The 13565-nt window shown below is 39.7% G+C and overlaps 1 protein-coding gene across 19 annotated transcripts in view; it reads right to left on the bottom strand.

Moving 5' to 3' along the window:
- DST (dystonin) overlaps window positions 1-13565 on the bottom strand; it is a 310440-nt gene that overhangs the window by 73467 nt on the left and 223408 nt on the right. For all 19 annotated transcript variants that reach the window (XM_075414626.1, XM_075414627.1, XM_075414628.1 and 16 more), the window contains 6 exons: window positions 13324-13386; window positions 12082-12317; window positions 11013-11142; window positions 9002-9201; window positions 7136-7631; window positions 4697-6171 (listed from right to left, as the gene is read on the bottom strand). In XM_075414626.1, the coding sequence (XP_075270741.1) occupies window positions 4697-6171; window positions 7136-7631; window positions 9002-9201; window positions 11013-11142; window positions 12082-12317; window positions 13324-13386 (2600 nt within the window). The remainder of the gene's footprint in view (window positions 1-4696; window positions 6172-7135; window positions 7632-9001; window positions 9202-11012; window positions 11143-12081; window positions 12318-13323; window positions 13387-13565) is intronic.

Below are 13565 nucleotides of genomic sequence, written 5' to 3'. Positions count from 1 at the left end.
GAAGTTTAAACTGAAAGTTTATCTGTGTTACTACTCTCAAAATCCCCCAAACTCGTCTTTAGCGGCTAGGTCTTGGAATAGTCACACATCACTCCATCCGACAGGCAGAGACAGACGCTCAGCCCGGTTTGGTTCCCTTCAGTCTCGGTTCCTGGCTCTGCGGCAACAGCTCAGGGCGGCAGGGTCTGACAGGACAACCACCGCCCAGGGGACACGGCCGCGCCACGCCACTGCCCTCCCACCCAGAGAAACATCAACAAAGTATTTCTATTTGGAAAACTTTTTTTACAGGACTTAGAGCAGCACAAAAGCAGCCTAACAGGACAAAGATTCAAGTTTTGGACATTTACACCTTTTAAACACCGTTGAACGCTTTGCGCCTACACTTCTAGCCCATAACCTGGAGGCGCAGGGCTGGGGGACTCACAGGTAACCCACCGCCAGTGCAGGAGCGGCTGCCACGAGCAAGCTGCTCTGCGCCGGCAGGAACCATGCCGCTAACGTCCAGAGACCTGCGCTGCTTGCGTGACAGCCGCCATCAGCTCCAGCGACGGTTCAGAGCTCAGTTCAGCGACAGCGTATGGCACTCAGTGCTAAAACTTAACACAGGGCATTAAAGTACAATCAGCCGGAGCTTTGAGAGTTAAGCAGTGAGCAGGACACACTGTATGCAAGAAATACAAACACACCACACCTTGTGTATTGATTTACTTGATACGCGGTCAGCTGCATATACTGAGTTCATGTGGGACAAATTCTCTCTTCTTCCTGTCCAGTGAGCAGCCATAATGTATTAAAGTTATGCCAAACAGATACTCACCTCTGGATTCACTAGTTGAGAATATATACTATAGTGGTAAAGATGAGAAAAGCATTTTTTGAGGTCCTGACATCTGTGGTTACTCTCACCCAAAACACCCACAAACAGATCCTTACTGAACTCAGAGTGCTGCACCATTTTATAGGAAAAGTATGTAACTGAAATTGGTATTTGTTCAACAGCAAAATGACTTTATTAACATTTTAATAATACTTTACCATTTTTCACCGTATCGACTTAAGACTTTCATACGATGCATTAGTCACTTTCAAATGCAATACTTCAAAGAAAAGCTTGAACAGTTGCTTATTTTACCTTTGCTTTTCAACACAGACCCTAACTGTAGGAAATCCCAAGGGAGGGGAGTATCTTATCCCAGGATTTGAAAACCAGTGCATGGGAAATGCAACACTTCTAGTTTCTTACTGAGCTTAAAGAGAAACCTCCGATTATTCTTTCAACATTATCTGCTTTCAAAGTGAAAATCAGAGGACAGAAACCCTCTACACAACTAACATAAGCCAATTAAAATCTTAGTTCAAGCTCACTGGCAGGAATACTCAGGGCAGCTAAAAACTCCCATTAAGTTCAATTAGAAGGCAACCTCTAATGACTACATCTACTTCCAAAAATTAAAGTAAAAATCAAATGAACCATACACTGATGAAAGGTGTAGCAGTGCCATGTTGGTTTTACTAAGAAGAATGCCTTTTAATGGCAGCACAAAAAACTCTGCAAAGGTTTCAAGAAGTAAAATAACTCAGCTTCTGCGTTTTTTCTTTCTCTGTTTCAGAGAGAAACTAGCTGCAAATACTGCTCCTACCGCAAACACCCTAGCACTGTGTGGCTGCCCAACCCAGGGCGTGCGGTTCAGCCCATTTGCACAATTCTTCTGTGTTTTGCTGTTGAAGAAAGGTGGCAGAGTCAGTGTACCTCAACAGAACTAATTTACTGACATTTGCTCTTAGTACCAATCTATGCATTGTGTACTGACTTTGTGGAAAAAAATGTCTAACAAAGCTGAGTTAATTACTAATTAATTTTGTGTGTTTTATATTAATTGAGACAAATTCTTTATTTGATTATACTCTTCCTGGAGTACTTTGTGAAGTAAGAGTCATGGTTCCACTTTCAAATAGACTCCACTGGAGATTTTCATTTACGGAAAGCAAATTTTATGTCTTCATTGTGAATAAATATAGTTGAACACTGACAATAAGTACTTTCAATTTAACACTACACTGACTGGAATAAGTAGATTACAAAGAAGAAACATAAATAAAACAAGTATGTATATGCATACACGTATTTTTATATATATATAAAAAATACAACCTCGAAGCCTGTTTATTTTTTTAAAATAACTATGTGTTTTAATATCATGCCAAGACGACGCACAGAGCTCTAACTCTTTGTACATAAAAATCGGTCAAACCACAAAAACCACCTCTGGCCCATTACACAAGACCCTTCCCTGAAGACAGTGAAGATTTCAAGTGAATAAATCTATTTACCAAAGAACAACTCTTCTCCTTCACTCCTGAGGAATGGAAGCTGATTGTACTTGACCACAGAAGCTAAAGACATAAGGAGCTAGGTGGTGGCTTTGTGGCCACAGCCACATTTTCAGGCTGTGTGTGTTTGCGTACGTGCACAAGCATGTCAGCAAATACGCCACAAGTGCAGCAGGATTTGTGGGAGCCAGTCTCCCTACAGTTTGCTGCCTCGGGTAAAAGGGTAAGGAGTATGAAGACGTACATTACCCGCTGTAATTCTGCTGTGCCCCAGGAACGCTCACACCAAGTATTAGGAGAGTAATTGGTGATCCTGATCCTCCTGCTATCAGCATCCACTTGCTACCTACCACCCTTACCTAGTTAAAATTTCCCATTCTGCACTTCCTATTTCCCTTCTTCAAAGGCTCCCCACTCTGCTGCTCTATTCTTGCATTTGCTCTTCACCTATTTAAACAAGCCATTCACCTTTTCATCATTTTTCATCTCCCGTTTAACGGCGTTGTCTTTTCACTCATAAGCAAATACATGGCCTAAAAGTTGCTGTGAGCAAAACACATTTTAAGCTTATAAGTATCTAATATAAATATAATCCTGGAGCAGACTTCTGGACACAAACATGCTGCTATCGCTGTTCTCCTTTACGCCTCTCCAGGTTTTTTGGTCTTTTCACCACAGAAGCTCTTTGGTTGCAGGGACACCATCTCCCCGCAGGTCTGCACAGACCAGAGCAGGCTCTCACTCCTGAACTGTACAATTGCTGGGTTTTGTCCAATGCCCTGACAAAGTACAACACTGAGACAACACACAGGGAACTGGATTCTTCTACTGTCTGCTCATCAGCCTGCTTCCCCCAAACGCGTCGTTCTTTGTAGCCAAAAAAAGACAGAGAGAAATATAAATACAGCAGCAAAGACCTGAAGCTACACCTAATGTTTGAAAACGCAAGAAACATGGTAAAATCAGAGATCACAAATTGGCTACAACTGAAACCCTGTGCAGTCAGTGTCAGCAAGAGCAATCACAGCGGGAGCTTTTGCTGTTTTCCAATATCCAAAGTGTTTTAGTAACCATATACAAAGAGAAGCCATTTGTTTCTCTTTGAAATTGAGATAGACTTGTTAGGACAGACTGGCATACAATTTTAATCCTCCCAGTCTAATGGAATCTCCTCATAATGTAACAATTTGTTCAAGATTTTTGTCTCTATTTATCTTCTTTATTTTGAAAGATCATCAAAGCTCACAGCAACTTGCATCCACAATTCCCAGATTAAAGTTTCCAGCTCTAGTTTTCCTTCCCCGCCCGGCTGCATTTAAACAAGCAAACCACCCCCTCTGTTGGGCCAAGCCCGTAATGACTTCTCCCAACAGCGCGGTTTATCGAATCCTGTTACGATTTTATGATTATGATGTTACGATTAATTGTGAACTAACGTACAAGTCATAGAAACGTTTTAATCAATATAAGCAGCACAGAGTATGCAGTGCTACTATAAAGCTGTTAGGAGATTTACGACCTTTATCAAACACTGCTTACATCTGTAGGATTTATAAATCTTTCCAGCGCGCACTGGAAATTCATTTATTGTAACCTAAACCAAGCAAATATCTGTAGTTCATTTCAGCACCAAAGCACAATTTACACCCACTGTCACCGCGACGCATTTTTCTGAGCTGGACAAGGATTGCTAACTGGCCTATTAAAAAAGCTACGCGCAGAAACGCCAAAGCACGTTTTGGACAAGGATGCTACAGCAAACTCCCTACATAAAAGGGGGTTTGTTTTACCTGATTTCTTCTTACTAGGATGTTTCTAGGTAAGGGTGGGATTCGGTGAGGTAAAACTGGCCAAGGTATCAGAACACCAAACAGCAAAAGGTAAGGTCTTAAATCTACACATGCTGATGCCTATACCCATGTGAAAAAACCCAAACTACTCAGATGAGCAAAGTGAGTATGGGCTGGTACATGACCACTGGAGTCTAAAACTTACGCCACAGTGAAGAAGAAACTTTGTGTAACACATGGACATCAGAATAGAGACAATACACAGTTCTCAAACAGAAGAGGTAGATGGACTGCATAAGGAAACAAGATAGTGAAGAGAGGTGAAGGAAGAACTGGGGTGCAGGAACTGTGAGCTGGGATGCAAAGTTATCAGTGTCTGACAAGCCGTAGAAAGGGAACGCGTCTCTGGAGCCCACAAAGATACCCATTTAAAACATATTCAAAGCATACAGGTAGAACTGACTGCTGTGAAACAAGACTCCTCTAAAGTCTGTCCTTAACGAATCCTTTTGACGATGGTTAATAAAATTGCATCGTGGTAAAATATAGCAGTAAGAGAGAACTCTTCCTACCTTGAATGTATTCAGCTGCTGATTAATAGTCTCTGTTTCCATTCCAACAGGACCTTGTGACTCTTCATGTTTTTCCGCTCTCCCAAGCAGACTGGAAAATTCTTTTAGCTCACTGTAAAACTCCTCAACACGGCTAATAGTACCCTCCACTTGATCTTCCCTGGCTTTTGCTCTGTCCAGTAGCTTGTTGCACTGTTTATTTAAGGCTTCCAAGTCTCTTTTTATACCAACAAGATCAGGAGAAGCTTCTGCTTCTGTGGCTAGCATCATTTTACAGTTTCTATTAGCATTTTCATTATTCATTATGAGATCCTCCAGCTTTTTCAGGAAACATTTCATGTCCTCTCTCTGTGCTTGCAGCACCTTGAGATCTCTTCCCACTGGAGCCATGCTGTCAAGTTCATCATCAAACTCTGCAAACTGAGAGAACATCTCTCGGATGCTGTTTTGGAAATGGCCAATTCCCTGAAGTCTTGCCTCTAGGAACGAGCACCTTTCTTCAACCTGCTGGTTCACTGCAGTGTATTCTCGCTCCAAAGACTCAGCCTGGAGCAAAAGGTCAGAAACACCTTCTGAATCAGAAGCTTCTACCACCAGGTCTTGGGCAAGCTTTTTTGCTAAATCAACATGAGGCTTTAAAGCCTGCAAGGCTTTCTGCTGGGCCTGCATCATTGTCAGGTGTTTATTACTGAATGACTGAGGTCCAAGCGAGTCGTGAGATTCCAGATGTTCTTTGGCACTTTTAAGTTGTTTTTCAGTTTCCCTGGAAGATTCCTGAAACTCCTTCAGCCTTTGTGCCATATTTTCCAAGCACTCTCTCTTCTTCTGCAATTGCTCTGTGACCACATTAACTTTCTGGTTCAGCACCTTAGTTTCTTCTTGAATAATTTCTTTATCTGTTTGACTTGCACTGAGCAAACTTTCAGCAGTATTATTTAACAGCTCCACCAGCCCATGGTGTTTATCCAGGTCCTTCTGCCAGGCCCTCACCTGAACAATAGAATTCTCTGTTTCAACAGGATTTATGCCAATTTTTAATTCACAAAGGTTGCTTTGGCATTTCTCTATCCATGGCTGCAGATTTTCTACATGCTGCTTGTATTTGAGAGCTTTCTCCAGACAATCTGTTAATTTATCTTGCCTTCCTTTTACCTGCTTATTCATTTCATCCCAGTTACTTCTGAGCATGGCCATTTGGGACTGTAACGCTGCTTTGTCAGCTCCCTGAGTCTTCTGTAAGATACTTTCTCCTTCTGCAACAATTCTTTCATATGAACTCATCTGATCAGTCAGGGTCTTCTCAAAGTCTTTCTGTTCTTCAATTAGTGATTGCAAGGCATCAAGTTTGGCTGATACAGGACGAGCCTGGTTCAGCTCTTCTTTCTTTTTGCCTAGCCAAGCCTGAAAGTCCTTAGACATTTGCTGGAACTGATGAGAAGTGGCATATGCTGACTGAAGCTGCTGAACATGGTTATCTACAAAAGAGAAGACAGGACAGAGGTTCATTATCAGAACCTGCTGGTATTCAATGAAGAAATAATAATTAATATTGATTGTATTATGAATGATCAGTAACCTGAAGAAAGCTGGTCCTCAGTATGTGGTGTTCATCTGGAAGACAACCAAGTTTTGTTACAAGGGACAGACTTGTGCCTATACTACAGCAGAGCAGTGAAGGCATTTGGACATGAATCAAACGAGGTGAGCTTAGCCAATCTGTGTCTGCATGAATCCCATTCATGCAGATTTGGGGGGTAAAAACCACACAGTCATGTTTCATGGTATTATGAAGTGCAAGCACAGGGAATATTAAATAATCTAGCCTATTAGCATCTAACTCATGGCTTGCAGGCAATATGTATTTTTAGGGAGATCCTTTGAAGTTCCTCACAACCAGAGGAAATTAAAAAGCTAAAACTTAGGCTGTTAGGGAGAACAAAGTCTGATATGGCTTGCAGTGTATTTACCTGTTCAATTCTGTGGCTCATAGGGTAAGGGAAGGCTGCAGACTACCAGCCCCCTTTTGTCACCAGCAATTTTATACAATTACGACTGCTTTTTTGCCAAGCCATTAACTGGTGCTTGCCTAAAAATTATCATTTTGGCTTACACTCTGCACCTATGCAGTTAGGTACTCGATGAACAGCATCCTCTTTTGGTATTCTAATTCAGTGAAGATGCACCTGAAGTAAGAGATGAGCAAAGCAGCCCTGCTGCTGTGCTTCAAATTCTCTCCCAAACTGTTCACTAGCGATACCAAGTATTGTTTCTACCCAAAGTATGGGCACTCTCCTAAATTCTAATGTACAAATGCATGGGGGTTGGACTGGATAGAGGGCTGAACTAGGCTCAGCTCACTTAACAGCTCTGTAAAGACAAAACAGACTATATGTTTTACTTTATGCCTTAGTTACTATTTTTCTTTAAATAAATACTAACCTGATTTTTGCTCAATATCCTTAAACGATTTTAAGATGCCATCTAACTGCCTTGTAAGTTCTGCTTTCAAATACTCTTCTCCAACCAGCGCTGACAGCTCTTCACAAAGAGCTCGAGCTGCATTTATGTTCTTCACCTCCTGTTCTATCTCCTCCTTCATTTCTCTAGCAATTTCCAGTTGTTGTTTCACAGTATCGGGTTGTGCACTCACAGCCAGGCTGCTGCTTAGTTTGCTATCCAAGGCACTTAGCTTATCAGACAGACTTCTGAGTAGACTTTGATACTCTGTGCTTTTCACGATGGCTTGGTCAATTCGGTCACATCTGTTCCTCAGCTGGCCTGTTAGACTGTCCCATTTTTGTGCCACAGCTGCCAGTTGCTCTTTTACGACTTCATGGGAGGGTGGATGTTCACCAGGTCTCTTCAGAATCCCTTCACCAGCCATAGCTAACTGCTCGTATTGTGGCTTTCTGGTGTCAAACTCTTTGAGCAGAATCTGGGAAGAAAGAAAATTTTAAAAAGCATTTACTTCATGAAAAAAAGAAGCAAAGTGCTTCTGACAAAAATCAGGCAGAATTTGTTGTAGCTAAGCACCCTTATTGAATAATCAGTCTCCGAGTTTAAAAGCCAGTGAAATAATTGCATCTTCTACACACAAACTGTGTTGTTTCCAAGCGTTTACATCAAAGAACCAGAAAAAATGAGGTTAATTTACACATCATCTAATGGAAATTCAATCAGCAGATACAAGTAAAAAATGAATTCTGTTACTACTACAGTAATTAAGTAACCGTACCAAGCAAAATAATCACTATTTTGTTTCAAGCAGTGTCTTTTTTCCTAGACAGTTTTGGTCTTTGTCTTAAGATAGAACTTCAAAGAAGGTGTATTCTGACATAATATCGCAATGTATTATTAAATCACAGAGAATATTTGGATAATTCACAAAATTACTTAATGTGTACTGTAAGACCTTTAAAGTTTATATCACTGGTTCCCAGTTTTGGGGGGGTTTTTTTGACAGTAAAGTCATAGCACTTGCAAAAGAAGGGACAAATAGCGTGGTTTTACTTTACAGAACATTCCAAACCCTCTCTTTTCAAGTCAATTAGCTTTAAATTTTAAGGACTGTTAAGTGATACGTGATAGTCTTATGCCAGCTGTTGAGATTTCTGAAGTGCTTATAAACCAATATTACGTCATTTTCACATAATCTTAGAATACAGTTCATGTTTTATACACTTCATTTTAATCAATATTGATATGCCAGTTTTAATAATATTTTTGCAAAATAAAAATGTTATTTCTCATCACAGTTTAAAGTAACTGGCAGCAACAGAAATGTCTGAAATTAAAATTTCTAGTTTCTGCAGCTTTGTCTGATTTAACTTTTGTTTGTTTTGTCTGCAGTTTGCTGTATTTCTGTAAGTAAATTACTCCACTTTTTCATTATACTTTTTCTTCTGTCTTTCACACTCTTGGACTCATATCTATTCACAGTACTGCATTTCACTTGCCTTCATATAGAGTCAAGTCAATACAATCTCAAAAAGCTACTTCTACAGCATAGACTGTGTATGACGACCAACCATAATATGTTACATACACACTCAAATTAATAAAACTTCAAAGGAACATACTCATTCGACCATAGAGAAACCACAGTATGGTCAAAACACACACTCTTCACTCGTGAGAATTTTTTTCTTATAATTACTGTAGTCAAGTATGACTTAAGCTGATTATTTGCTGATAAACAAATGTTAATAGCTCATACTAACTGTGATCTAAATGCAGAATAACACTTTGCTAATAGCAAAAAAGCAGAAGAACCGTAAATCAATAATGCACAGTGGCATTACTCACCTGAACCTGTTGCTTTTGTGTATTCAGCATATTAGGATCAATTGATAGTGGTCCCAGCACGCTGACCATTAGCTCCTTTTCTATAAGCCAGTGCTTTAACTGAGCTTCTGCTGTCTGGAACTGGGTCAGGTAGTTTGAAGACTCCTCCAGTTTTTGTTGTCTCTCAGATGTAACTTGATTGAGCTCTTTCCATTTGGAATCTAACAATGATAATGTTAACATATTGCACGCATGTTCTAGCAGATGGGTCGTCAGACAGCAGACTATGTATGAAACATAAACAGAGCTCTCTAATAAGGCTTTTTGTTGATTAACTCCAGATGCCTTATTGCAGTGACTCGGCAAATACATCTTTTAACAGTCAGATCCATATACACTTCAATGAAGGTCTGCAGCTTAGCACAGCCACGTGCGGAATTTTTAAAGCAATGAATATACAACATGTAATAAGGTTGGATTAGAATATTAGTAAGTGAAATACCACCAAATTAAGGCTTTGGTCTCAAATGACATAAAAGCCAAAGGGCTGTACTCAGTTTTAACTTAGGTGCCTGATTTAGACAGACAAATCTTGCTGCTTATTCAGTAAAAAGAAACAGGTACACTTCCAAAGGTGAGCAGAAGCTCTTATTTAGGCTGCTACTCTGAGCAGCCTTCTCAAGCAGCACACCTCTTCCCAATGTCTGTATTAGGAGCCTGTGGAGATTAACTGCCTCATTTAATGGCCTCAACTTGCATCAGGGGAGGTTTAGATAGGATATTAGGAAAAATTTCTTTACTGAAAGAGTGGTCAGACATTGGAACAGGCTGCCCCGGGAGGTGGTGGAGTCCCCATCCCTGGAGGTGTTCAAAAAATGTGTAGACTTGGCATTTCAGGACATGGTTTAGCAGGCATGGTGGTGGTGGGTTGACGGTTGGACTTCATGATCTTAGAGGTCTTTTCCAACCTTGATGATTCTATGATTGAGACATCTAAACCAGGTACCTATTGGCAGGTAATGAGAATATTTCTGTACACAGGTATTTCAAAAGTGTTGTGCGAGGTTCACACTTAGGCCAATCTATGGTCTCTTCCACTTGTAGCAAGTGGCTTCCAGAGCAACCATTGAGTCTTACAGTTTTGTAACTTCCCTCTTCCCTCTGTGATACTGTCAGTGCTTGCTCAGTCAGCTCTGATATTTTGCTCACTCATTTCCTGCATTTCATCTGTGTTTTTTCAGTTTCTTTTGCCACTTCACTGTCTTTGACCTCTGCTCATTCTGTGTTAATTCCCTTCAACACTACTCAAGTTCTTTTGGGAGACCTCAGCCGCTACTTAAACTTTTCAGAGTTTCACTTACAAAGAGGACAGATCGGAAAACTTCTCAGCTTTAAAATTACTTTTGGTGTAGCTATAGACATGCCTATCAGTATGAAACAAGATTGACCTATGATTTATTTAAAATATGACAAACCTAAGAAGAATTTTTAAAAGCTCATGAAAATTATGCATTGCAGTTATCCCAAAATCTACTGTCGAAACATGGTCGTTTCCTTTTTTTTTTGGCAAAATTTATGGAGTCAGTTCTAGAAAACAGTAAAAAGCCATCAAACCCACAAAATTACAAGGGCCAGTAGTGCATGGGAAAAAGGCATGCAGAAAAGCATTACCAACAACTCAAACTGTTCTTTACATGAAATTAGAATTCACTTGATTTGTTGTATTTTGTAAGAACAACAACATATGTATCCAGAGCACTAACTGACCAGTCAAGTCAAAGATTAAGCCCTCTCCAAGAGGGAGTGAAGCTATAGCCTTTGCTCAATTGCACCGACCTCAATTCAAAGCCCATGGTATCAGTGGAATTATTCCAGATCCACACTCTTGTAAAAGGGAGTTATTTCCACAGAATTTAAGTGGTAGGAGGGAGCAAGATATTAAAAATACTAATGATTGCTAATACATTAAAAAAACTCATAATAAAACAACTTCCAAATCAGTCTGAGCTATTGCTCAGCTTTACTGAAGTACCTATTTTATCCAACATTTGCCTCCACTTGGGTGCCTCAGGAGAGTCAGGGTTCTTCTCCAACAGCTCTGTCACTTTGTCCTTTAGTTCCTGCACTTTATTCGCACTTTGCTTTAATTCATTTTCAAAAAGCTGCAAATTCAAGTGACAAAATAAATAAGAGACTAAAGAAGAATTTTAAAGTGTAAAGTTTGAAGTCTATAATACTGAGATGCCAGGCATGAAGATAAACAATAAATATCTAGAACTTATATACTACTTTTCTGCTATGATTTAGTCTGAGTTTTAGGACTGAATGTTATCCAAGTCTGAGGAAAGTTAGTAGCTGTTCAGGTTCATTTTCAAGGCTGGTCTGCCAAATATAAAAGAAGAAACTCAGCTGAATCAGATTGTGTCCTTATTTATCCACAGTCACAGGCAAGGAAAGAATTTTCCCTATCCATTACATTTCCCTTTACAAATGAACCTTTACATGTGTAAATATTGTCCTTCATTGCTAGGGAAGCATACATCTTCAGTGTTGAAACAGGACAGAAGCTTACTGCTGATTCAGTGGTTTTCTCATATTCGTTACAAAGCGGGGAGGAGACTGCTGTGCAGCTATATAACTTAACAAGCATGACAGCTGCTGAAGAGAAACGCTGTCTTGGAACAGGCATAAGCTGCTGCAGCTGCAGAGACAGGGAGGGCTGTGGAGCATCAGTGAACCAGCAGCTGCAGAAACAGCTTTGGGATAGATACATCCCTCTGCATCTTATAAGCAACCCAGTATGCATCTCTAAACCACTAAGGAGATCAAAAAAGTTTACTGCATTATCAATATAGCCTCATCTATTTAAACTGGCCACCAAAATGATTATTTTCTGACCTGCACAACTCCCTTTCTGTGACACAGTGCTCCTTTTGGTCCACTGACACAGTTTGCCAGATTTGCTCTAAGCCTGACTGGCATGCTTACTAGGATCATTTAAATACTCTCTGCAACATTAAGCCAGGCTGAGATACAGGCTGTTCAAACAGGATTTGCACAATAACTGCAAGAAAGAGTATTCTTTTGAAAGGACAAAGTACCTTATGTTGCTCAACTTGGGCTTTAACCGCTTCACTATCAGTTGGAGCAGCTTCCCAATCTGATGCAGTTTTGTCCATTTTTTGCAACCACTGCATCATTGAGGTTGATTCTTCCTGAATATTCTGCATTTTTGAAAGCATACTTTCTAGTTCTGAAATCTTTTCCTTCAATAAAACTCCCAGATCTTCATAACTGTGATTTACATCAGACATGGCTTGTTGAACAGTTGTTAGTTCTGTAAAAGGAGAGATGCACAAAGACTATGTTAGAGGTTACAAGCTCTTCAAACAATACTTAGAATTCAAGAGCTTCTGAACAGTACTCTGAGTTACAAGAGATAATAGCCCCCCAAATAAGAAGTCGCTGAACACATTAAGAGTTCTTTCCAGATCACTCTAAATATGGCAACACTACATCTGAATCGCCTAATGTAAGTTGCTATTTGCAAGAGCTTCTCATTTCACAGAAATCATTACTTCAACACACAGGTACACAAATACCACAAGTACCTTACAATCTTTCTACCCATTGTTATTTTAATATTTAAAGCAACATTTCCAGGACAAAAAGTTGAACATACTGGCCTACAGTTCAGTTACTTATATGACAGCCTAACATTACTGCAATAATATTTTGCTCACATTCATGTCCCATTATAAATGTGTTTTTATCATTAAGAGAGCACAGCAGGCAGACTGTGTACTAAGTAAACTGTAGTTTAGGAGAACGGACACTGCAGACTTGGGACGTGGCTATCCATAAGCACACATAAAGGTCCTATGCAAGTTCCTTTGTTTCTGTAAAGCAGTTGGTCACATACAGTGATACACAGGTATGTAAAATGGGTGTCTTTGTACATGTATGCTTGTGTATGTGTTGTGAAAGCTGGTGGGTGTTAAAAAGTTTCAAACCACATACACACGTACTAGAATTTTCTCAAAAGCCCTGTGTTATATTAAAATAACTATCCCTGTATACAATTATAGAAGTACATACTGATTCAGAAAACACGGCCAGATTTGATCTGTCTTCAGAGAAAATATCAAAGGTAGGTATTTTTACAATTAATTTTAGTATCATGTCCTAGTCTATATAGTTTCCTTACGTGACAGTGATGTGAAATTTCAGTCTTGTAGTGACTGCTACAAGCAGATTTATATACAACATTTAAAAAAATGCTTCTACATTTAACAGTAAGTGGTAAGTATATTTCTTTATCATATCCTGAAATTTTCACTGACCTTTATTTTTCAGGAAATCCTGAGTTCCTGGAGCTCCTCCTTCACCATTTAACACTGTGCCACCTGTGGATCAAGAGAAACCAAGTCCCATGCTTATCTGGGCCTTTTCCCACCAAAATCCCAGCACTGCATTTCCTCTTCAAAACAACAGGATATATAGCTCTCATTAAAACATTAAAGAAATACCTGAATGTTAACCTTGTAATAGCAAATACTTTATTTAAACTGTTTTACCGTTTTTC

The sequence above is a fragment of the Opisthocomus hoazin genome, chromosome 2 (genome assembly GCF_030867145.1).
Source record: "Opisthocomus hoazin isolate bOpiHoa1 chromosome 2, bOpiHoa1.hap1, whole genome shotgun sequence".
NCBI lineage: Eukaryota > Metazoa > Chordata > Aves > Opisthocomiformes > Opisthocomidae > Opisthocomus > Opisthocomus hoazin.
The sequence above is the reverse complement of the archived record's forward strand: the minus strand, read 5'-3'. Positions and strand labels throughout refer to the sequence as shown.